The sequence below is a fragment of the Sinocyclocheilus grahami genome, unplaced genomic scaffold, assembly GCF_001515645.1.
Source record: "Sinocyclocheilus grahami isolate Dianchi unplaced genomic scaffold, SAMN03320097.WGS_v1.1 scaffold636.1, whole genome shotgun sequence".
Classification (NCBI taxonomy): Eukaryota; Metazoa; Chordata; class Actinopteri; order Cypriniformes; family Cyprinidae; genus Sinocyclocheilus; species Sinocyclocheilus grahami.
Window position 1 is genome coordinate 484,445 of NW_015505815.1, and position 25,395 is coordinate 509,839.

The 25,395-nt window shown below is 38.4% G+C and overlaps 2 protein-coding genes across 2 annotated transcripts in view; both read right to left on the minus strand.

Moving 5' to 3' along the window:
* Nucleotides 1-419: 419 nt before the first annotated feature.
* Nucleotides 420-8,938, minus strand: cox15 (cytochrome c oxidase assembly homolog 15 (yeast)). The gene is given in 8 exon segments (XM_016241831.1): nucleotides 420-551; nucleotides 2,760-2,873; nucleotides 2,954-3,108; nucleotides 5,282-5,363; nucleotides 5,451-5,618; nucleotides 8,673-8,789; nucleotides 8,791-8,860; nucleotides 8,925-8,938. Coding segments are annotated over 8 exon segments (852 nt in total).
* Nucleotides 8,939-10,426: 1,488 nt separating this feature from the next.
* Nucleotides 10,427-25,395, minus strand: part of LOC107558209 (canalicular multispecific organic anion transporter 1-like) — a 23,784-nt gene continuing 8,815 nt past the window's right edge. Inside the window, exons 11-31 of the mRNA XM_016241832.1 lie at nucleotides 24,885-25,139; nucleotides 24,711-24,776; nucleotides 23,400-23,546; nucleotides 22,637-22,728; nucleotides 22,334-22,460; nucleotides 22,068-22,244; nucleotides 20,721-20,888; nucleotides 20,353-20,536; nucleotides 19,151-19,285; nucleotides 18,756-18,922; nucleotides 18,438-18,657; nucleotides 17,125-17,279; nucleotides 16,734-16,889; nucleotides 16,378-16,577; nucleotides 15,888-16,014; nucleotides 15,692-15,793; nucleotides 14,020-14,163; nucleotides 13,761-13,919; nucleotides 12,632-12,798; nucleotides 12,153-12,347; nucleotides 10,427-10,583 (exon numbers count right to left, since the gene is read on the minus strand). Coding sequence (XP_016097318.1) covers nucleotides 10,430-10,583; nucleotides 12,153-12,347; nucleotides 12,632-12,798; nucleotides 13,761-13,919; nucleotides 14,020-14,163; nucleotides 15,692-15,793; nucleotides 15,888-16,014; nucleotides 16,378-16,577; nucleotides 16,734-16,889; nucleotides 17,125-17,279; nucleotides 18,438-18,657; nucleotides 18,756-18,922; nucleotides 19,151-19,285; nucleotides 20,353-20,536; nucleotides 20,721-20,888; nucleotides 22,068-22,244; nucleotides 22,334-22,460; nucleotides 22,637-22,728; nucleotides 23,400-23,546; nucleotides 24,711-24,776; nucleotides 24,885-25,139 — 3,297 coding nt within the window. The 3' untranslated portion in view covers nucleotides 10,427-10,429. The remainder of the gene's footprint in view (nucleotides 10,584-12,152; nucleotides 12,348-12,631; nucleotides 12,799-13,760; nucleotides 13,920-14,019; nucleotides 14,164-15,691; nucleotides 15,794-15,887; nucleotides 16,015-16,377; nucleotides 16,578-16,733; nucleotides 16,890-17,124; nucleotides 17,280-18,437; nucleotides 18,658-18,755; nucleotides 18,923-19,150; nucleotides 19,286-20,352; nucleotides 20,537-20,720; nucleotides 20,889-22,067; nucleotides 22,245-22,333; nucleotides 22,461-22,636; nucleotides 22,729-23,399; nucleotides 23,547-24,710; nucleotides 24,777-24,884; nucleotides 25,140-25,395) is intronic.

The window sequence follows — 25,395 nt, forward strand, 5'->3', positions numbered from 1 at the left end:
ATAAATTGAAATCTCTATAAATGTAATGGCGCTCATGACAACCAATCAAAAGTACAATTCTTGTGTTTCAGTCTGCTCACCAGTAGTTTTAGCAAGCCTTAATATACATGCATAATATTAATTATATATGAAAATTACTTAGTAAACTCTGGATGAATATCCTCATAAAATCGATGGAAAACACAGATAATTTTATTGATTTGAAATAAGCAGTCATACAGGACAAACACCTTTTTTGCATAAATCAAACATGTACAAACAGGCTTTAAAAAATGAAACAGTTCAATGTATTTCACAACTATACCTTGTGCTGGGTTTATAAGCACTTCATATAAAAACCATGCATAAAAAAGCATGACGCTCACGTGCCTAAAGCATAATTTGTTAAAATATATTATAGCATGAAATCTGAAAACTCTCTACTTGACCACTTTTCGCAGCTCAGCCAAGACCCAGATGGCGAAGGTGAGTAGTGCCACTGATCCGGACTGATGTGTGGCTGCCAGCGGCGTGGGAACATAGAGCAGCAGGGTGCTAATACCCAGAGCCACCTGAGAAATTCATCAGAAAAAAACAAAACTTATATTAGCACCATTACATATGAGGGTCATTATCACAGTTTTTCAAATCTAGTTGGTTTAATCTAACAATTACAATTGTAAAAATATTTGACAGGAAGAAGGTATACATACCATATCAACGACAAATAGTGTGACAACAACACTGTGTTCAATATAGCCTATGTAAAAAAAAATTTAATAAATAGCTCACAATATTATTATTAATCACCATCTAGTGCAGGGGTGTCCAAACTCAGACCTGGAGGGCCGGTGTGCTGTAGAGTTTAGCTCCAACCCCAATTAAACACACTTGAACCAGCTAATCAAGCTCTTACTAGGCATACTAGAAACTTCCCAGCAGGTGTGTTGAGGCAAGCTGGAGCTAAACTCTGCAGGACCCCGGCCCTCCAGGACTGAGTTTGGGCACCCCTGATCTAGTGGCTCTAGAAAAAAAAATGCACGGTGCCCAGATGCATTAAAATAGTTTTCTAAAATGTACTAGAAGAAATATGAATTATTATTAGTAATAATTCATAATAAGAATTATAATTGTAAAAATATTATTGCAAGGTGGTGCATTTTTAAGGTAACTTAAATTTAGAAAATGTACTGTAAATGAATGCCAACATTTTCTATGCTTTTAAAAGGATACTATTGCTTTGAATCTATTATATTATTTGTCCAAAATATAATAAAAAATTTTTTATAATGTAACAACCTTTATTATATTATGAGTTCAAGATTACATTATGAAAATTTTATTACATTATTAATAAATTATTACATTATGCACAGTTAATTATTAATAGCTCCATGCGATCAAACCGTTTGGGGGATCTGAATGATTCAGGGAAAAGCCTGTTATTAGTTATTAGTGAAAATATAAATGTATATATTATAGTGCCGCATTGTGGTCAGTTCTAACAACAGCCTCGCTTTGACACTATAGTGCATTCAGAGAGTATTTCAGACAGAGTACTGAAGTAGTCACATTGACATAAGTATTCAGGCCCTTAACTCAGTTAGTTGAAGCACCTTTGGCAGAGATTCCAGCCTCAAGTCTTTTTGGGTATGATGCCACAAGCTCTGTTCTTCTGGATTTTGGGATTTTCTGTAATTTTCCTCTGCAAATGTGACAGATTGGATGGGAACTGTTGCTGGAAAGCCATTTTCAGATCTCTCCAGATCTGTTTGATTTGGTTCAAGTCTGGATTCTGGCTGGGCTGCTCAAGAACCGTCCCTAAGTCGCTCTTGTGTTGTCTAGGCTGTGCTGATTGTGCTGTTGGAAGGTAAACCTTTGGTCCAATCTGAGGTCTTGATCATTAAGAATGTGTTTATTTTGCTGTTCAGCTTTCCTTTTAGTCCTCTAGCCCCCCCCCAGGATATGCTTGGTTTATTATATTGACAGGTGCCTGCCTTTCCAAACAATCAAATTTGTCTCAGATGGACTCAATTCAGTGTGTAGAAATATCTCAAAGATGACCCAGAGAAATGGGATGCACCTAAGCTAAATGTGAAGCATCTCAGCAAAGGATCTGAATACTTATGTCAATGTTATGTCAGCGTCAAAGACATTTCTAGCTGCTGAGATCTGATTGGCTGCAGGTGTCCATATTTGTGATATTTGAAGGATATGTTAGCATTTGCACCAAAGAAGATGCATGTCAGTTTTCAATTTAATTGATCATATGGTAGCAGAATTATGATGATTTTTAATTTGTTGTTTCCTCAAAGCATTTCTAATGTGTGACGTTTCATTGAGACGCTGCGTTCAGTAGCTATAGGTAAATTAGTGACCATTTCATTTGTTTATATCATTGTAATTTTTGATGATGAAAGCTTAGCAGAGATGTATGTTTTGTAGACTTTGATTCTAGCCCTTATAGTTCCAGAATTCACAACTAAAATGCGAATTACCATATTACTACCTGCATGTGTGTGTGTGCATAGCGAGGGGCATTTCTGATCGTCCCACCAGTTGAACTACATCTGCGATTTACAGCCTCTGATTCCCAGATTCTTTTCAGGCATAATAATAATAATAATAACTACAACAAAAATCTGATCAAATAGGGTTCAAGCACAATTTGGTTAATAATCATTTTTAGAGGAAGAAGAAGAAAATCAGTACAAATACAATAGGACTGGACCCCTAATAAGTGTATACTGCTGTATATGATGCCGTTTGAAGCTTTTTACTTGTGTATAGGCCATGGCTGTGAGACAGCCGATCGCGATCTTCACCCGTCTGGGCAGATGGACTCGTCTGGAGAACAGGTAGAGTCCTGTGATGGCTGACAGTGAGGCGATGCCCTGCACAAACATGAAGCACGTCAGCTAAAGCACATCCGCTACAGCACTGACACATTTCAGCTGACAGGAGCAGTGCTTACCAGAATACGATGGTCAAACTAAACCATGGTGGGATTTTCAAACACATTCTTGATGGCTGGGGAAAAAGCCAGAAGATCATCAGGGATCCAGTGCTCGCCCATCTTTGGGAAGGAGTTATAAACCAAACCCGCATCCAGTCCAGCGACAAAAGCACCTGTAAGGGACCATTGGAGAGAAAAAAAAGCACTTCATCATTGGATAGACTTATAAACTATCAAATCTGACTAAACAGCCTTAACAAATATGTTCCTCCTGATGTATTGAGTTACAGATTCAAGTTCCAAATTCAATTCAAGTTAAATGCTACTGACAGCATTTCCTCCATGTAAACAGTTCTGTATGGATACTACTATAACATTTGATAATTTTTATTATTTATATCATTGTGTCCCATCCTCCATGTCATAAAATAAAAACTACAGATATAGCTGATTACTCTGCATGCAAGTAAAAAAGAACGGTAGACTAGTTTTCAATACATGGATTTTACGGAAGGGGATTAGGGCCAAGCAATAATAAAAAAAATAAACCATCTCGAGATTGAAGTCATTATAATGCGAGATTAATCTCGTACATTTTTTTTAATTTCAAGAAAAATGTCGAAATAAAATGTTGAGTTAAATCATTCAATTTCGAGAGTAAAGTCGTTGTGTTTCGAGAAAAAAACTCCTTAAATTTCGAGAAAAATGTCTAAATAAAATAGTGAGAATAAAGTCATTAAATTACGAGAATATAATAAAGTCGAAATAAAATGCTGAGAATAAACACACTCGTGTCATGTTCGTTTGATCTCGCTGGACATTGTTAGTCAGCGTCTGCACTGGCACAGATCATGATGCTCGTGGATGAAGCGTATGCGCCTTTTGCCAAACTCGCTCTTCTTCCTTTTTTCATCACATATCACATAAGAAAAGTGGAAATCAATCGCCTAACGAGTGTTTAATAATGATTTATTCATTGGGTAGGTTTAGGGGTAGGTAGGCTATAATGAAGGCTTTGCTGTGTACCAATAAGGCAGTGTCTATTTAATAATTTTAATAAATAAAATCATTTACACAGTATCTTATTATTGCATGCTGTTAATGTACAACAATACCGAGGTGGAAATAATATCTGTCACTATTTATAAGTATAAATAGCATCTAATTACTATTTACACTTATTGCAAATATCTGCTACTTTTACATATCTTGCATTAGAATGACTTTAATCTTTTTTTTTGTTATTATTATTATTATTATTATTGCTTGGCCCTAATCCTCTTCCATAGGATTTAGTAGCTGTTTTAAGTCATTATTTTTACCACATTATTTAATATTCCTTACAAACACAGATAGTTAATTTACATTTGATAAGAAACACTATGTATTTCAATAGCTCCAAGCTGTGTCTGTTATCTATCTTTTTTAACACATTTATTCCCGTACTGCAGAGTCCTGCACGTGCCATGCAAGGAAAAAGAAATAAAATTAATTAAGGAACAATTGACACTCTAATATTAGTTTGTTCTTTTCTTTTAGTTTAAAAATAAGCATGTTAGATTCATTTGTTCCCAGAAAATTATAAATAATAATAATATGTGCACGTTTTAACTATAACATATTAAAGGAACAAATTAATAAAACATGCTCGCAAATTATAGTTATTACTGCATGTAATATGCAAGGCCCTGTAAATGACACATTTTACATAAAATTGCAGGTTTCCATATTCACTGATTGTATTCAATGTGTTATTTTAGTCCATTTTTAATACAGGGGTTCTCAAATCTGGCCCTCGAGGTCTACTTTACTGCAGAGTTTAGCTCCAACCCTAATGAAACACACCTGAACAAGCTCATCAAGGTCTTCAGGACAGAGATGGTCTTATTATTGGGTGATGCGAGGGTCTGTAGTACTTGCAATTGGAAAAAGTGTAACAGCTATCAGTCACGTGAGGCACCTCAGCCAATCATACAACAGCCTCTGGTCTCCTTCCCTGCGGACCACCAATGTACACGCCTTTTTGGCTAAAGGTTGCAGGCTTGCTTTCCAATGGCTTTGTTCAGGATCACTAAACAGCTACTGGCGGGTGATTTGATCAGGGTTGGAGCTAAACTCAGCGGGAAAGTGGACCTCGAGGCACAGAGTTGAGAAGCCCTCATTTAATGGCCCGTAGAAAGTGTGGTTGTTTTCTAATTGCTGTGATTATTTCATGTGAGCGACAGGAGGCTGGGAGAGGAAGGATTGACACATGGATAACCTTACTGCCCTGTGCATATGGTTATAAAAGAATCAATTTATAATAAACACTGCACCACACAAGTCACGTCATGTATTTGCTCATACCTGAGAGAGCCGTGAGGAAGACCAGGCCGCCTGTAACCTTGGCAAACCTCCTTAACTGCAGCAAATTCCTGCTGTCGGGAATCTACAGTGGAGCAGAGACAGCAGCATGATCTGTGACGCATCCAAACCTCCTGAAACAGCAGCAGGCAGAGCTGAAATCACAGCTTACCTTGTTGGCAGGCAGCATGAGAGTGAGTCCCGTCCAGAGACTGGAGCAGTACAGCAGCAGAGCGGAGCCCAGATGAGCCGCCAGCCTGTACTGACTGACACGGGGAATGTCGTGTGATTCGGGTTTCTCCTCCAGACCACTCTTCACCATGTACCATCCAAGAAGACCCTGAGCATGTGCATCCATTAACAGATGTTTATTACATAACACAATCTGAATGGACTGAAACTGATGACAGTATGCACTCTTCACAATTTTAAGATGTACTAACTACTACAGCATCATCAACATTTCAATAATAAAAAAAAAAACATACAACAGTTAGGTTACACAGAAGTGGTTCTATATGTGACCCTGGGACCACAAAACCAGTCATAATTTTCGAAATTGAGATTTATACATCATCTGAAAGCTGAATAAATAAGCTTTCCATTGATGTATGGTTTGGTACATTATTTGGCCGAGATACAACTATTTGAAAATCTGGAATCTGAGGGTGCAAAAAAATCTAAATATTGAGAAAATCATCTTTAAAGTTGTCCAAATGAAGTTCTTAGCAATGCATATTACTAATCAAACATTAAGCTTTAATATATTTACGGTAGGACATTTACTAAATATCTTCATGGAACATGATCTTTACTTAATATCCTAATGATTTTTGGTATAAAATAAAATTGCTACAAATATACCCCAGCGACTCAACACTGCTTTTGTGCTGTAGGGTCACAAATATCAAAACAAGTTGTTTATACGAACTAAAACGGAAGAAACTTTTACATCAAAATATAATCAAAAATATATTATATTGCCGTTTAATATTTTAAGTTGCTCATACTAAATGGACAAAAATGTCTTTATTTATATTTAAATTGTTATTTTTAATTGAGCACCAATAATAATTCACAAAATCAGCATAGAATGATTTCTGAAGATCATATGGCACTGAAGACTGGAGTAATGATGCTGAAAATACAGCTGCACATCACAGAAATAAATTACAGTTTATCAGATATTCATATAAAACTGTAATTTTAAATTGTAATACTATTTCACAGTATTGATGTTTCTACTGTATTTTTGATCAGCCTTGGTGCATTTAAAAACATAAAAAACATTTAAAACATTTTACTTTTGACTTTTGTAAATTATGTTTTCTTGATCTCTTTAGTGTTTTTGTTGCAGTTTTGCTTTAAAATGATTAGTTTGAAGTCACCATTAACATTATTGGTGTTAAATTAATTTCCGTGGAATTATTTAAATGCATTCAACTACCAACTGCAGCGGTGATAAATTTACAGAGCTTTATGAGTAATAATTATAATAAGCAATTTTTTCTTTTAGGCATTTATTTAGTTTTCAGCCTAGTGAATTCCTGGTGCATCACTACTGACAATAGTTTAGACCTGACAAACTTTAATACACATTAAACTCAAAATACCCAGTCAAGTGTAGAAATGAGATTTTTAATTACATTCATTATATCATCGCAGACTGGTTATGATCATATGGCCATGAAACACTCCTTCAAAAGCAATACTGCCCATGTGGTTAATCCAGAACTTACTACAACATGTACAGTGCCCTCCACTAATATTGGCACCCTTGGTAAACATGAGCAAAGGCAGCTGTGAAAATAAATCTGCATCATTGATCTTTTTGAGCTTTCATTAAAAAAATTCATTGAAGTAAAACAATTGAAAGTGGGGGGAAACTCACCTTGTGAAATAAATGTCTTTCTCCAATGCATGTTGGCCACAATTATTGGCACCCTTAGAAATTCTTATGAGTAAAATATCTCTGAAGAATATTCACATTCATAATTAAATTTTTTTGCAGACAGGGTGACTAGGAGCATGAAATTCTCCAGCCATGACTTCCTTTTCCACAGGATTATAAATATGAGGAACACAAAGACCAAATTCCCTTAATCATCCATCACAAGGAGTAAAACCAAAGAATGTAGTTCTGATGCAGAACAAGACTGTTGAGCTTCACAAAATAGAAAGTGGCTGTAAGAAAAGAGCTAAAGCATTGAAAATCCTCATTGCCACCATCAGAGCAATAATTAAGAAGTTCCAATCAACTAAAGATGTTACAAATCTGCCTGGAAGAGGACGTGTGTCTATATAGTCCTAATGCTCGGTGAGGAGGAGAGTTTGAGTTGCTAAAGACTCTCCAAGGACCACAGCTGGAGAATTGCAAAGATTAGTCGAGTCTTGCGGTCAGAAAGCCTTAAAAAAATAAAATAAAAATTCAAACAGCCCCTACATCACCACATGTTGTTTCAGGAAAAACCCTCCTCGCTCATTCAAAAACAAACTCCAGCATATTCAGTTGTCAGACACGACTGGAACTTCGACAGGACTGGCTTCTATGGTCAAAAAAGAGCTTTTGGCAGCAAACCCACCAGATAGGTATGGTGCAAACAGGGATAAATAGTAGCCCATGCCCACAGTTAAATATACTGCTGGATCTTTAATGTTGTGGGCTTGTTCAGATACATGGCATCATGGATTCTATCAAATACCAACAGATAAAAAAAATCTAAACCTGACTGCCTGTTAGGAATCTTATAATGGGCCGTGGTTGGATCTTCCATCAGGACAATGACCCAAAACAAACATCAAAATCAGATGTGTCACTGAGCAAAAAATGAAGCTTCTGCCTTGGCTGTCCCAGTTCCCTGAGCTGAACCCTATAGAAAATGAGTGAGGTGAACTGAAGTGAAGGAGCTGTGAATCTGATGTATGACGGATTGGTCTCTGATCTCTTGTCAGGTGTTCTCCAAACTCTTCAGGCATTATTGGAGAAAACTCAGAGCTGCTATCTTGGGTAAAGGACGTTGCAATAATTAGGTGCCAACGTGAACTAGATACATTTATTTCATAATGAGGTTCCCCCCCCCACTTTCCATTGCTTTACTTCAATGATGGGTTAGAATTTTGTGATTTTTTTGAATGAAAGATCAAAAGGATGAACCATGCAGATTTATTTTCACAGCCACCTTTGTTCTTATTTACCAAGTGTGCCAATTTTAGTGGAGAGCACTGTACATTTATTCATTTAGTGCATCCAAATCAACTTACAAACGAGGAATGTGCCAAAGCCAAGCATTTATCCTACAGAGGCAATACTTGACTAACCAAACTTCTTTTTGTTTGTGTGTGTGTGTGTGTGATGTGTGTGGAGATGAGATTTCACTGCATGGTGACTGGTTACCTGGAAGACGACAAAGCCACACAGGCCCAGAACACGAGCCTTCATGGAGTGGCTGAAGTAGCCTCTTTTCCAGAAATATACTGTAGGAAAAATGTATGCTAATCCAACCAACCAGCCACCACATGCGGTGACCCCACTCCATGTAGAAGATGAACTTAAACTCTGTCAGAGTCATGTCATGATTCAAGCTGTGAAAAACAGGGCGTCATTTTTTGAATGCAATTTTCATGTAACCAAACACACTAAACCTACTGCAGCTGAAGCATCATACTAGAGCCCGACCGATATATCGTTTGCCAATATTATCGGCCGATATGAGCCTGTCGCCGATATATCGGTATCGGCGAATATGCTGCCGATATGAATTTTTTTTTACAGAACATATAAAGAACATTAAAATGGTGTAATTGCGTCGTTTGTCCAGCAGAGCACACTCCATTGTTTGCTACTGGTGACCTGGATGAAACGCTTTAAAGCGTAATTCTATGGAAAACCATTGAAACTTTGAACGGCCATATCTCCGTAACGGCATGTTGAATCCACACCAAATTCGGGGGATCCCTTCAGCTCGAGGAACCCCCTCGAAAGCCAATGGAGTGTACGTCTAGAGGCCCGCTTTCGAATGAGACCACCCCCGCATCGATAGCCCCCGGGGTTCGGGAGTTACGAGTGGTTATAATTCGCAGTCCGGCGCCGACCGATCTAGCGATCCCGGGGGGCTACCGATGCGTGGAGGGTGGCGTTCAAGAGGGCTCCTCGAGCTGAAGGCATCCCCCGAATTTGATGGAGATCCGCCGGTGCGTTCGAGATAGTGACACCAGTCAGCACTTACACTTCAATAAGGAGGTCTCTTGTTCAGGCAGCAGCATTCAAGCGTGGTCTTATTCGACCGTAAGTGCCCGTGTTTCTGGTGATCTGAATGAACGCACAGACAGAGCGTGTCGCTCCAACAGCGTGAGAACGTTCTCCGGGAGCACCGATGTTACCAGATTATCGGTTTCAGTGGGCGGAGCAAACATGCATATTCATGAGTTTCCCAGGTGGAACTGAGAATTTCAGTTCAAGCTCCTTGTATCTCAGCAGGTTTAATGGGATATTTAAAAAAAGGGTAAATATATTTACAGCGTTGCACAAACCTATGCCTAAACTACATTTGTTCATCATTTTATAATGTTTGTATTAGTCTGCACGTTTTAAACCGGCATGAATCTAGTGCTCATGACCAGTGACACACTCACATACTGAATGGCAGACTGTTGTTGGATGCATGTTTTCTTTTGTAAATTGTCTTTTGGCTTTCATTTGTCTCCTTTCTAAATTTGGGTTATGTGGGAGAGGGAACTGAGGGAAGAACTTGTCTATGTATCTTTTTTTTTTGTAATGTTGTTAGCACCCAGAATATAGTAATTCTCTAAATTCTATATTCTCTATAGATTCTCTAAATTCTATATTCTCTAAATTCTATGTTCTCTATAGATTCTCTAAATTCTATATTCTCTATAGATTCTCTAATTCTCTAAATTCTATGTTCTCTATAGATTCTCTAATTCTCTAAATTGCTTTTATTCAAATATGTGCAAAGTCATATGTTCTTTAAATGCATACATACGAAATGCAAAAATGTTTTATCTTTATTGCCACAACATATAAATCCATGTCAACACATCAACAAAAAACAACAGGATTATAGAGAATAAAAATAATATAATTGCTTAACATTTTAATATGTTGGTCGAGAAATGCAAAAACGTTAAGCATCATAGGTCAGTAGATATATTTGTAGGTTTACTCGTTTCCCCTCCTCTGATCCCAGCATCCTTAGCCATTGCATAGAAATGTCCCTGTTTGTTGTTAAGCAATACACTGGGTGAATCAAACTCCACGATTTTACCAGAATCCAAGACCATTACCCTACAAATAAAAAAAAAAGAGGAAAGAGGAAAGGTCAGTACAATTTCCAGCTGTATGCCTCAATTTGTTGTGACTGATAATAGAATAAAATGTGTCTCTGTTTAGTTTTTATAAGCATAGTCCTAATATAATTATTAGAGATCGACCGATATATGGATTTACTAATATTTTTCCAGCTATTTAAGCATTTTACAATAATCGGATATCGGTTTTGTAATATCGGATTCACCGATAAACGCCGCCATCTTGTGGATGTTTTGAGAATTGCACCACGCCGTCTGAGGTGAAAAAAGACAACAACAACGGCTTGCACAGGTACTTGATTTACTGTAGTTAGTAAACTTTATTTAACATAACAGCCATTAATTCACAAATTAGATGTATTACATAAATGCCTGATATGCAGTTTATGCAGCTTGGCTCGAAGAAATAGAGATGAACTCACGGAGTCACGTAAGATAATCCGTCATGTCCTGTCCCAATGAAGACGTAACGTTGCGTGAATTAAATAATACAGCCATGAATGAGCGCATGTTGGAAATAAAAACTCTTTGCTCATCATTAGTCTCGTGAAGCCGCTTTCATATTGCTGTTCACTCACCGGGTTGATGCGGTTGATGCTCAGGAAATGCTCCAGCACGGCCACAGCATGTAACTTTTAACAAGATTCACTGGTTTAAAACACCCCTAAATTGTATTAACATTTACTATATAACCATTATTTTGCTAATAAACATCTAAATAAATACATCTCTATGGAAACTAATTTATTATATCCGCGAGCGATCGCAGTTTGAGTATAGTTCTGTGTAACTGCATAGATAAACCGCGCTGTCAGCAGGCGTTTCTTAATCTAGAAGGACAAAAACATTATTAGTAATTCTGATATAACATGCCAGTTGAGAAATGCAATAAAATACAATGTTTTGTTTGTTATATTTCAATATTCCAGAGAATATTATTCAGTGAATTAACATTATCCAGTGAATTATTCTTCACTCTTTAGCCTATTAAACATCTTATAAACCTACTAAAACTGTAGTTTAAAATGAAGTTGATATGAGTCCTTTCCTTTATTTATTTTCTCCATTTGAAAACATTAGACCTTCTACATTTATTTTGCTTATTGTTAATATTAGTGTTGCTGCTGATGCTTTAAATAAAATGTTTTTTTATTGTAATATGAAGATTAAATTTAACATGAAAGACTGCTAATTTTCAACACTTTTTTTTTAAGATGGCTGAAAGGAGGAAAAACCAAAGTGAAGTATGTTCTTACTTCACTCAGTCATTTATTTACTTTATAACAGTAAATAAATATCGGTTCTGCATATCGTTTATTGGGCACATAAACGCGCAAATAATTGGTATCGGTTATAAAATATCAATATCGGTCGATCACTAATTCATTTACAGCTCCCTGAAAGAGGTTTATGGTAAGGCATTTTAAGTCAAGTGTTAAATGGAACTGCCAATGAGAATCTTATTAAATTTAAGGCAGTATTACTGCAAGCCGCTTTGAATCAAGCTCTATAAACATAAAAAGGATTCGTCTTGAAGGCTGCTCACCGTGAGCTGTCCAAAATGGTGTTCAGCCTGTGTGCGATGGTAAGCACGGTACAGTGGGAAAACTCTGTGCGGATGGTGTTCTGGATGAGATCGTCTGTCTCCAGATCCACGGCTGCGGTGGCTTCATCCAGGATCAGTATACGGGATTTCCTGAGCAAGGCCCGGGCGAGACACACCAGCTGCCTCTGACCAACACTGTCGGAGATCCATTAACATGTAAACATCAGAAACTAAACATGCATCTGGAAGTTCAAACAATACATTAGCAGAAAATTCTATATCCACGATTGAAAGATTAGCGGTCATTCTTATAGTACTATGGCTGCTAAAACCTAAACAAACTGAAAATTATCGATATTATAATTAATCAGCGCAAATTTGATGCACCCCAAGATACACTAATTTGTATTAAGTGCATTCAAAGCACATTTGATCAATGCCAACAAACATTGTAGTTCATGTTTCTACAGCTCACAAACCTTAAATTTTCTCCACCCTCTGAGACCTCGTGTTGAAGTCCTGTTGGCAAACCCCTGACATAATCTTTGAGATGAGCCAGCTCCAGAACGGTCCATATCTCCTCGTCACTAGACTTCTCGAAAGGGTCCAGGTTCATCCGCAGAGTTCCAGAGAAGAGTACTGGGTCCTGTTAGAAAGCATTTGTTTATTCATTTTCAGCATTGCGATGCCCTCTTATGAAGTCTTGATTTGGTTTTTGGGGTGTGCTAGAATAGGTTTTCATGCTTGATTGTTCCAAAAACGCATTATGTTTCACATATTTTACATTATTGCAGCACCTCTCTGTCTAGTCTGTCTCACGTGCCCCTGTTTAGTTCATGTTTCGATGAAGCCCCTCCTTCCAAAATGTGCTCTGATTGGTTAGCTGGCAAAGGACGTTGTGATTGCCACTAAAGCATCTCTTCTTCTTTGTCTTCTCTAGCACAGCTCAGCCAGGCCCTGCCCCTTTTTTTGCATACTATGAGTGAGAATTATTTCAATGAGTGAGAAGAAGTGCACTGTCGTCCGAACGAGCCATTTGAAACACCTGAACCAGCTAATCATTATTAGAAAACTACAAGCAGGTGAGTTTGATCAGGGTTGAAACTAAACTCTGCAGGACTGTCCAACCCTGGTTTAGGGGTAACAAACAAAGTAGTCCCCCAGTGACAAGCTATTCCTGAAGTGAGTGCAGTTGAAGTAAACCCATATCAGAATGTCAAATTGAGGGGATTACTACAGATTGAGGGAATTAAATCCACAAAGGAAGAAAACTTCTGGACTATGCATATACAGATTTTTTTTTTTTGTAACAACTGCGATCATGTGAGTGTATGGTTTCATTTTTGTAGTTTATTGTATGGTCTTTTAACATTGTAATTTAAATACAAGATTGCTCACCCTTACAAAAATATAAATGGTGTCATTTGTGGCTAACAAAAAGCAAATAATTGCCAGAGGTTTGCATCTCTTTAACAGTAGTGAAGAATCTCTCAGTAATCAGGGTCTTCAGACTCACTAGAAACTTCCAACTCCTCAAACCCTTGGCAACAAGTTTGCTACTTGACAAGCCTTTGGTGAATGTGAAAGTATCTTGTGTACTTCACGCACCTGTGGAATGATGGTAAGTCTGCTCCTGAGATCATGAAGCCCCAGGGTAGAGATGTCAATACCATCAACGAGGATTTGACCTTCACTAGCTTCAATAATGCGAAACAAACAGTTGGTCAGACTGGATTTGCCCGCACCAGTTCGACCAACAATGCCAATCTGGGGAAAATCGGGGGGGGGGAATAAAAAATTGTTTAAGTGGCATTTTCAATATTTCAAAGAAAAAATAATAATTCATGAATCAGGTATGTCTCCTCACCTTCTCAGTGCTTTGAATATCACATGTGATTCCATGGAGAATGAGCTCCAATTCAGGCCGGTATCGAACTTTGTAGTTTTCAAAATGAATATTCCCACCGGTGGGCCAGTCATCTGGAGGACGATTAGCGGTGATCCATGGAGCCTGGAGACACAAATATTCTCACACTAAAATTGCAGAATTTTTGAAATCACTGGATTTCACATGGATCTGTTCAAATACGGTAAAACTGGTGCAGTGAGTTTGTGCAAACATTCCTTTACAGCAGTGGTGTTCCTGCAGGGCCACTGTCCTACAGAGTTTAGCTTCAACCTTAATCAAACACACCTGAACCAGCTAATCAAGGTCTTACTGTGCATACTACAACACCAATTCAAAAGAGTTGGGACATTTTGTTAATTGCAGTAAAATCAAGAATCTGCGATTTGTTAATTCCCTTTAACTTTTATTTAATTGACGAAAGTACAAAGAAAAGATTTCCAATGTTTTCACTGATCGGCTTAAATGTTTTTTGTAAATACAATCAAATTTTGATGTTGATGGCAGCAACACACTCCAAAGAAGTTGGGGCAGTGGCAAAATAAAAGTGAAAAGGTTAAACAGTTAACTTTCACAATTAGTATCCTCATTTATAAAATGATTAAACATTGGGTAACACTTTATTTCGATAGTCCACTTTAGACATTCTATTAACAGTAAGTAACTTTGCAACTACATGTCAACTAGCAGTTAGTAGAGTATTAGTAGACTGTCTGCTTAATATCTTCTAACACTTTGTCAACTTATTCTACTAACCCTAAACCAACCCTAACAGTCTACTCTGAGAGTTAGTATACATGTAGTTGCAAAGTAATGAGAGTTAGTAGACATGTAGTTGCAAAGTAATGAGAATTAGTTGACATGTAGTTACAAAGTTACTTATAGTTAATAGAATGTCTAAAGTGGACTATCGAAATAAAGTGTAACCAAACATTGTAATTAAAAGGACAGTTAATGTGACAAAGTGTTAAACATGACAAAATGTTAAAAATGTGTTACAGCCATTAAAATCAAAATGTGTTTATATATACAAAATACTATTAAGCTGGTCAGTGAAGACATTGGAAATATTTTCTTTGTACTTTTATCACCTAAATAAAGGTTAAAGAGAATTAGCAAGTCACAGATTTTTATTGCACTGTACAAAATGTCCCAACGTTTTTGGAAGTGGGGTTGTAGAAACTCGTGTGTCGAGGCACGCTGGAGCTAACGTCTGCAGGACAGTGGCCCTCCAAGACCAGAATTGGACACATCTACCTTAAAGTTATGAAATTCATTAAGTATGATGTACTGATTTTCAATAACGTAATGCTCTTTCAGGTGGCATGTCATTTAATGATATATCAATAACAACAATAGGTGAAATATGATATGCTTTTTTGCTATTTTAGCTATTTTAGACAGTCACTCTTGTAAAGTTGCACATGCTACTCCTGAGGTTTTCAAATTTAAGCCATTAATAATTAGCGATAGGAAAAAAATCCATTTGAAGGTTTTGTCTTATGTGGTAAGCGGTATTGTTTCTATCAAGCCCACTGCCATTTTAGGCTAGTCTACAGTTAAAATAAAAATTTAAGACAGTCAATACAACTAGGAAAACAGTTATTAGTAGATTAATCCAAAACAATCACACCTCATTTGTGATCTCTGCATATTCCCTCACTCTTTCCACAGCAACGATGTTGGTCTCCAATTCTGACGTCATTCTCACAAGCCAGTTCAAAGTTTGAGTCACCTAATAAGAGCATGAGTAGTGGCACACAGTGTTACTTAACACACTTGAGGTCATTTGACTGACTATCACAAGTACCCCAGGATCAAAAACTCACATTTAAGGCGTATGAGATGGACAGTCCAACCAGTCCACTATTCAAAGAGCCACGAGAGATCACAGCAAACAAAGCTGAGAAAAACACCACCAGATTCCCCAGGGACTCCAAACGCATGGCCAACCACCTGAAACCCAACAAGCAGCACTCAGGGCTTATAAAGCAAAACAGTTTTATCTGGTAACACTTTAGTATAGGGACCAGTTCTCACTATTAACTAGTTGCTTATTAGCATGTCTATTATTAACATATTGGCTGTTTATTAGTACTTATTAAGCATTTATTCCGCAAGACCATATTCTACATCCCTAATCCTACCCAATACCTAAACCTAACAACTGCCTTATTAACTATTAATAAACAGCAAATTAGGAGTTTAAGCAGCAAAAGTTGTAGTCAATGGTTTGTTAATAGCGAGAACTGGGCATTAAAATAAAATGTGACCATTTATCTCTTGGCAAAAAACGTGATATAGAGTACCAACTCTGACCTATTAGAAACGATCCAAGGATAGACACTTTTGAGATTCTGATCAATGGTGTCCTCATTTTGCTTTAGGAAACGCTGCTGGTGCCCATATGCCCTTATCACAGAGAGGCCTGATACTGTTTCTCCAAAGTGGGAGTATATGGGAGATCGAGATACAGAGTCCAGGCGTCTGAGTTGCCGGGATGTAGCAACATAGAACCTCTAAAATACAGGAAGCAAGTTTATACCAAATTACTGGACAATAGCAGGGTAGATTTGAATTCTTTCACCTAAATGGCTGATTCTAAGTTAGTACTGTAAGTAAGAGAAACGAATGTCCATACAGAGTACTTTTGTTTAATCATTACTCTGTGTCACCTGGACAAAGTAGTAGATAACAGCCATTGGTACAACAACTGCGGTGAAGATTGGAGTAGCCAGACAGATAACAAACAATGTCCCCAGAACTCCCAGAAGACAGAGAATCCAGGATCTGAAGGACATCGGGATCATTTCATCCACTGTAAATATATCCTAAATATAAGCCAAATCGAAGTATAAGAACAGGTAAAGTATAAAAATCATCATAAAAACAAAAACAAATTCTAATCTATTTGTGGTCCATATTTCATACTGCACAATATTCTAATTATAGGCTACAACTTTACAATTACAATTAGTACTGTAGATCTTTGTTTTGGCTTAAGAGGAAAAATGAACAAAATCTTGCTCAAAATCAAGTTCAGTGTTAAATCAGGCCCATCTATACCTTGGCAAAACGATTGACTATTCGTCCTGAAGGTGTGGTATCAAAGAACACCATGGGTACTTTCAGAATATTAGACAGCAGACTTGTGTGTAGAGTCCTGGATGCAGAAATGGATCCATCAGCTAGGAGTATAGTGCCCAAAAACACCAAAAAACCTGACAGAGAAAGACATACCATTACTTAGTCACTAACGAACATTCATGTGCTGTGTCTACCATTTTTTTTCTCTGTGAAACAAAAGGCTCTCATTCACTATTTTTAGACAAAGAGCTAAAGCACTGAGTGAGAGCTTTGATCTCTCCTCCTGAGGACACTGAAATCACACTTTCTTCATCTCACTCTCCAAATTCCACAAGGCCTATTTTGCAAATTATCCAAATTACTGACTACACCTTGTAGAAGAGTCTGGAATGCTAAATAATGCAAGAGGATGTGGCTAACATGGCACCCTAATGCAATGTGTGGATGAAACACTTTGCGCATGGACTACGCTTTCCCTGAAGCTCCATTCAAGTCTTTGTTGAATCCTCATCAAGACTGGCCTCGCAAAGTTCTCTGAATACCACAATGTCATACTGCATATCCATTCACTCACAAGCTATTGTATATTTGTCTGTTCTTTTTCAAACCACCAACCGTATTCAATTCCAAATGAAATATTTTGGTATTTCAGCACTTTTTGAAGCTCTTTGCATGCTTAATTTCATGAAATTTGGCACACACTGTACATGAGAGTTGTTGGCCGTTAGACAGAGGGAGAAGCTAATGCGGGTAAAAGGGGGGTTCTGTAGTGCCGCATTTTGACCTAGTCACCACACTCAGCACATATATTGTACTCTTCAAGCCGGACAACTTAAAATTATTTACTCAACTCCGTGTCCAACAGAAATTCAGGTATTTTGGATTTAATGTGTTTCAAGGGATTCATGCAATTCGCACCAACCCAATTTTGAATATCTTAAGCAGTGTTGCCGTGGTGGTGGAATCATTTAATAGCAAAAGAAGGAAACAGGAAGAGTTTCATTTCTAACTCACATCTGTGTGCATTGGTTAGTTTAGAGCTGTATGTTTAGTCACAGTGGCTATTGTGGTTCATGGTCACAGTATCCCAAGCTTATAGCACTTTGAAACAGTACTCCTATATTGACCCAAATCACATTACTTTTTTTAGACCCACTCGTCGACACGTCATTACTGCTTGCAACTATGAATACTTTAAAAAAACAAAAACAAATGTAAACAACAAAATATCAGGATGTCCTCTATTTCATTCTTTTCATAAAAGTATTTATTAAACCTCTTTCTGCTCATACCTTGTGCCACTCCCAGGGCTCCAAAGACACCTATCCTCGTGTCTCTAATGTGATTTGGGTAGGTTATGTTGAAATATTCTACAGAATCATCAGTCCAGTCACTGAGCCACAGGTTTTGACCAATGATGGCCACATTCTGGATGAAGTAGAACAGGAAACTCCAGGTGACTAAACACCAGCCCATAGACCTCAGATACTGAAGATACACTGAGAATTTCACCTGGAATATGGATTAAAAAAATCAGTTGCAAAGTTAGTGAGGAAAAATGAATAAGAAAACATGGAATATCAAAACTGCATTTAGTTACTATTATGTACCCTTCCTGTCTCCATTGCTTCTTTCTCAATCAGTCGCTGTCCCTTTTTATCACCAGAGTCTTTTTTGGATCGAACTGAGCTGTTTTTCCTCAAGCTCACACTAAAGACAAAAAATATATAAATAAAACAGTCTTGGTGCATACAAAAATGCACTCCTGCAATGAAGTCTGTTGTTGCTCAGAAAGTGATTTTCATTCAGAATCTGCATTTCAGTAGCATGTGTGAAGATCAGGGCCAGATTTACGCATAGGCATTCTAGGCACGTGCCTATGCTCGCTCGTCCAGGGGGGGGCCCAAACACAATGAAGAGACATACAATATTTTGTTATACTATGGGCTATCTACAACAGTAAAAGAACCAAAACCCCAGAAGACATTGAGCAAATAAATATAACAAACATGGCTGTGGCGCAAGCTGTTTTCTCTCTTTAGTGTGCTTGAGACAATGTCCTCAGGAGAGCCATCAGCCTGTGGCTCCAAACCCTCGGGAAGCATGTCAATCTGCTCGAAGTCTGACTCCTGAGCTGATGCTTTTTGAACAATGAGAACAACAAATAAAGTGAATGTGTGTAGAGACTTGCCCGCATGTTTTGATGTTAGCAGACATGCCAACATACTTCAAAACTGTGCATTTCAAGTATAGGCCTTTTTATTTCTATGTAATGTTTTAGAGATCATAGATCATAGTATAGATAGTAGAATGGTCTACTATTTCCAGTGAAGCTTCCTAGTGTTGCAGCCATCAGCCTGTGGCTCCAAACCCTCGGGAAGCATGTCAATCTGCTCGAAGTCTGACTCCTGAGCTGATGCTTTTTTAACAATGAGAACAACAAATAAAGTGAATGTGTGTAGAGACTTGCCCGCATGTTTTGATGTTAGCAGACATGCCAACATACTTCAAAACTGTGTATTTCAAGTATAGGCCTTTTTATTTCTATGTAATGTTTTAGAGATCATAGATCATAGTATAGATAGTAGAATGGTCTACTATTTCCAGTGAAGCTTCCTAGTGTTGATCCCTGCATGCTTTTCTACTAATACTGCCCACAACCAATCATCTACAGTAGAGGATTATATGACCATTTTGTGTTCAGTTTTGTGAATGCTTACCGTGAATGCTATTGTGTGAATTTAAGAGCTGTCTTCATCAAAAATAAACTCTTATTTATTTTTACAATAGCATTGCATGATTATTTTCACTATTTAGCAGCTTTATGACTGAATTGCAGCCTTCAAATTCCATTGACTGGACATGATTTGGAAAGGCACACACCTCTCTAACAGCTCGAACAGCTGAAACCACATCTCAGAGCAAACGCCAAGCCACGAGGTCAAAAGAGCTTTTGAGAAATCATGATGAATTATAACACCCCAGGTTTCATGTTCATTGACTCAATAACTCAACAGTTTTGGCCATTCATCACAGAAAGGCAAGAAATAAAGCAACCAAGAGAAAAAGAAAGAAACCCACACTAGCAGCTGAAGCATGTAGACCTCGCAAGCATTGCAATAAAGTTTTCAGAATGTGTTCAGATGGCCATTTTATGACAATATTTGAAGCTCATAAGAAAATGCACATGTTGGATGGGAGACAAACCTTTATTGGCATTAGCGTTGCTGCTCTCGTCTTTGCCGTACGTTTCCAGGAATTCAGAGAAAGCTCCTTTACTGGCTCGAAGGCCATCGTATGATCCTACCTCAGACACCACCCCATTCACCAAGACAACAATCTCATCTACATACGGCAGGAAGCTGATCCCATGAGTTACCAGGATACGAGTCTACAGAGAAAGAGATGAGGACAAAACAGAGCAATGCATTTGGTTTGCAGTGCAGCAATTTAGGTAAGACAGAAAATATGCTTTATTTAGTGATTGAGCATTGTATTTTCATTAGAGATCAGTCTACATTTGAGATACAGTAAGTTGGGAAGCCAGCCTGAAGAAAATCTGAAAAGTCTCCTACCTTGTCTTTGAGCAGTCCTTTGGGTCCGATCACCCTCTCAAACAGATGTTTCCCCACATGTGAGTCTACCGCAGACAGTGGGTCATCCAGAAGGTACACGTCTGCGGAGCTGTAGACCGCCCTGGCCAGACTCACCCGCTGTTTCTGTCCTCCACTCAGATTGATGCCCTGCGGTACAGAATATGACACATGAAAGAGTTTCCCAACACATTAGCACTACACATTTCTGAACTCTTCCTAATCAAATAGTTGAGCTCATTAGACACTCAAAGTCCTGAAACAGATGAGTCAGAGGTTAAAAGAACTGCTGCAAAACATACAGCATGCCACAAACACATCAATCACTGCAATAATGATCCAATCCTAAACTCTTCTGTATTTGAACCCAAATGGCCATTTTTGGACATGCAGTATATAGTTAATTTTTTCCCCCACGCCTCTGGCAAGATGCCCATGTCTCCCATGCCTAAATCTGCTTCTGAATATGCAAACTGTGACTTTACGGTCACCGTTTTCAGGTTTTCTTATATGTGACCCTGGAGCACAAAACTAGTCTTAAGTCGCTGGGGTATATTTGTAGCAATATCCTAAAAAACATTGTATGGGTCAAAATTATCCTTTTTTTATGCCAAAAATCATTAGGACATTAAGTACAAATCATGTTCCATGAAGATATTTTGTAAGTTTCCTACCGTAAATATATCAAAACTTAATTTTTGATTAGTAATATGCATAGCTAAGAACTTCATTTGGACAACTTTAAAGGCGATTTTCTCAGTATTTTCATTTTTTTGCACCCTCAGATTCCAGATTTTCATATCTCGGCCAAATATTGTCCTATCCTAACAAACCATACATCAATGGGAAGCTCATTTATTCAGCATTTTTGAAAAATTTACCCTTATGACTGGTTTTGTGCTCCAGGGTCAAGGACAGGTTGGGATCCACTGCTCTGTAGATAAATCGACATAAAAGGGAAACTATTTTATCATCAACATGCACTCACTTTACCTTCTCACCGATCTCAGTTTGATCTCTTCCTGGCAGAAGATCCAGGTCTGGCCCAAGTGCGCACCCCTCCACCACAGACCGGTAACGCTCCTCATTCACATCAGAGCCGAACAAGACGTTGTCCTTCAGAGTGGCGTTCTGAATCCAGGCCTGCTGCGGCACAAACGCTACAGACCCCTGAGAGACCACGAGACGCATGAGCAAACACACGTAACTAACGCTCCAGCCAGCAAATAAGAGTGACATAATAATATCTGTATGATTACTTTGATATACTCTGTAGATAAATCGACATAAAAGGGAAACTATTTTATCATCAACATGCACACACTTTACCTTCTCACCGATCTCAGTTTGATCTCTTCCTGGCAGAAGATCCAGGTCTGGCCCGAGTGCGCACCCCTCCACCACAGACCGGTAACGCTCCTCATTCACATCAGAGCCGAACAAGACGTTGTCCTTCAGAGTGGCGTTCTGAATCCAGGCCTGCTGCGGCACAAACGCTACAGACCCCTGAGAGACCACGAGACGCATGAGCAAACACACGTAACTAACGCTCCAGCCAGCAAATAAGAGTGACATAATAATATCTGTATGATTACTTTGATATTAATGCAACCCTTGAGGCTGTGCAGTTCTCCCAGCAGAGCGGATATCAGCGACGTCTTTCCAGACCCTACAGCCCCGACCACTGCCACCAGACGACCCGGTTTAATGTCCAGAGAGACACTGAACAAAATAATCACTGGTTAAAAACCACTAGACGGAACACACACACACTCTCGCAAACACACAGCTGATGACAGCAGTAATGCTAAAGAACAGTTTTAGTTGCATCTATTGTTTACTGTAACAGTGTAGAAATATGAAAGTGTAATGTTGTAGTGAAACATGGCAGAGCTCACTTTTTCAGAACTGGTTCTGTGTCTCTTTCCCAGGCATATGTGCCGTCAGTCATGCTCACGGCGGCACCTAATTCAGGAAGTGATGATAACATCTGATCACTCTCTCAGGTTTCACACTACACTACTGTTGTTGCTCTGAAGTATGTTCTTTGCAGTATGTTAAGTAACTATTCAAAAATGAGTTTTTTGGGCACTGTAGAGTAGCGCTTGTAGTTTGACATTTCTCCGATCACAAATGCAGACATGGTTTTATGTTTATGCGGCGCGATGCAACGCAACGCGTAAAAAGACAGTATAAGTCATTATAATCCATAATTATGTCCCCACTGGATGCAATGAATGCCTCGTTTATAATGGGTTTTCATGTTTTTGTCTCGTCGCTCCGGCCGGACACAGCATCACAGTATGGTGAGGGGCATAACATTTCCGTCACACGCTTGAGGTATTTAGCCAATCACAACACACTGGATAGCTGGCCAATCAGAGCACACCTCGCTTTTCAGAACGATGAGCTTTGTAAAAATCGACGCGTTTCAGAAAGGCGGGGCATAGAGGAGAAACAATAATGTACAGTATGTGGAAAATAATGTGTTTTTTTAACCTTAAACCACATAAACACATTTCATTACACCAAATACACAAAATAATGTTCTTTTTACCAGCATCATATGACCCCTTTAATATAAATGCAAACAAAGCGTAATTGAAAGGTAGCAGTAATATGCTTCGGTATAAATATAACAGCATGTATTAATTCTAGTACCTGAACCATGATGGAAATCAGCTGTGGAAGCATGGCGAGTGGGAAGCGCAGTATGTTAAAGAGTGAGATGGAGGTAAAAGCTTTCTCTGCGTTCAGGATGTTATTGGGACTCACAGACACAAACACAGCGAAGGTCGCCAGAGACACCTGCAGATGAGATATGATATGATATATGATATGGGCTCCATCTCTGCAACAGTAGTTTATATTTCTTACACTTATTTTTGCAGTTAATCAAATGACTACAAAATAAAAGTGTCTTTTTCTTTTCAAGCAGTTTACACACTTAAACTTTAGTCAGAAATATGAAATGAGATGATTCGCGATGAGAGATGCATGAGATGTTTCTGAATGCTCTTTAGCAACTACTTGCATTTTCAAGAAACAACATTATTGCTAGTGGCCATTATTGCTCAAATGGGAACATTTGTTAGAGTTCAGAATTACACACGGAGAGCCAGAATCAGAATCAGCTTTATTCGCCAAGTGTGCGCAAACACACAAAGGATTTGTTGTGTTTTTTTAGGAGCTCTTGGTACAAACATGCATCCATCCATACATGACATGAGACAGAAAGAACAATTAAATAAGACTAAGATAAATAAATAAATAATAATAATAATGTGGTAAAATCTGGAAGATTTATGTACAGATTTGTGCATTATTTACTGTCCAGTTGTATAAATACAAATATGCATATGCATAGTCAGCGAGCAGCGATCAGACAGTCTGTAGAGTAAAGATGTAGTCATGCTGCTTGCTTTCTGTTTGTATTTTACTGAAGTTAATTTTTCATACTGTTCATAGCAGCTTTGCCATCCGTCCACCACCACCATGTCTGATCAGTGCCGGTATTACTTTGACTGACAAATTCATTGGTGCAATAGAAAATCATTTAATGTATAAAACACTGTTATACTCACAATAGCTGGAGCACATGAAAATATGAAGGTGGAGACAGACGAGAGGTAGGCAAACTTCCAAACTTCCTTCAGCTCCTGCTCTCGAATCTCCTGAACCTGAGCCTCAAACGATGATTCCCAGGCGTAATACTTCAGAACTTCAGAACCCAGTGACGAAAAGAAGTGGAACATGTGCAGAGATGTCCGCAAATCAAGATTACATATTCTGATTTGACTGAATTCTAAATGAAAATAGGATTTTAAGCATGCCACATTCTCAGAAGAGCAAATATGTACCATGAAGGTACTAAAATGCACCCTTTATGGATATGGACACATGTACCTTTTGAAAGGGAACCACCCCAGTGACAACTGATTTTTTTTCTGAGAGTGGAAGGAATGCACTTACTTTTATTCCATTCAGTATGTCATTGACAATTTTCATCCGCTTGTCTTTAAATTTCATGTTTTCCATCTGAAAAGAAGCATGTTGCCTTTAGTGGATATTGATGCAGTGTTTCATCAATATTCCTTTTTGTAACTCTTTTACAAGAGCAATGCTTGATGAAGCAAACCGAATCACCTGGAAGCCCCTGGATTTGGTGGCCAGCCAGCCATTGATGGGCACCATCAGCACCATGACCAGCAGCCCGGCCAGGACTGAGGGACCCAGCTCAATCCAGAGGAAGGCGATGGCCAGAGCAATCTGTAGTGGACACGACCACAGCAGGTGGATGAAGTTGGTGACATCGTTAAATCTTTGGGCATCCGCTGACATCAGGTTGACTATCTCTCCAGCAGTCGACTCTTTCCTAGAGTCGTTAGATACGACTAATGCCTGAGAGGAACCAGCAAATAACCAGTCATCACAACATCATCCACTGGCTATGAAGAGTTCATTTGCAAAAACCGATAAACACCACTTTCAAAAACAATGAGCTGAGTGTCGTGCACTATGCTCCACATATAGCGCGATCTGAACCCTAAACAAGTTTTGTCAAAAAAGCTGGTTTTGTCCACTTTCAAGGCATCGTGAGTTCACGTTTTACTGCAGAAGCCGACAAGCGCCTTGTTGTTTTTGAACAGAAGCCGAT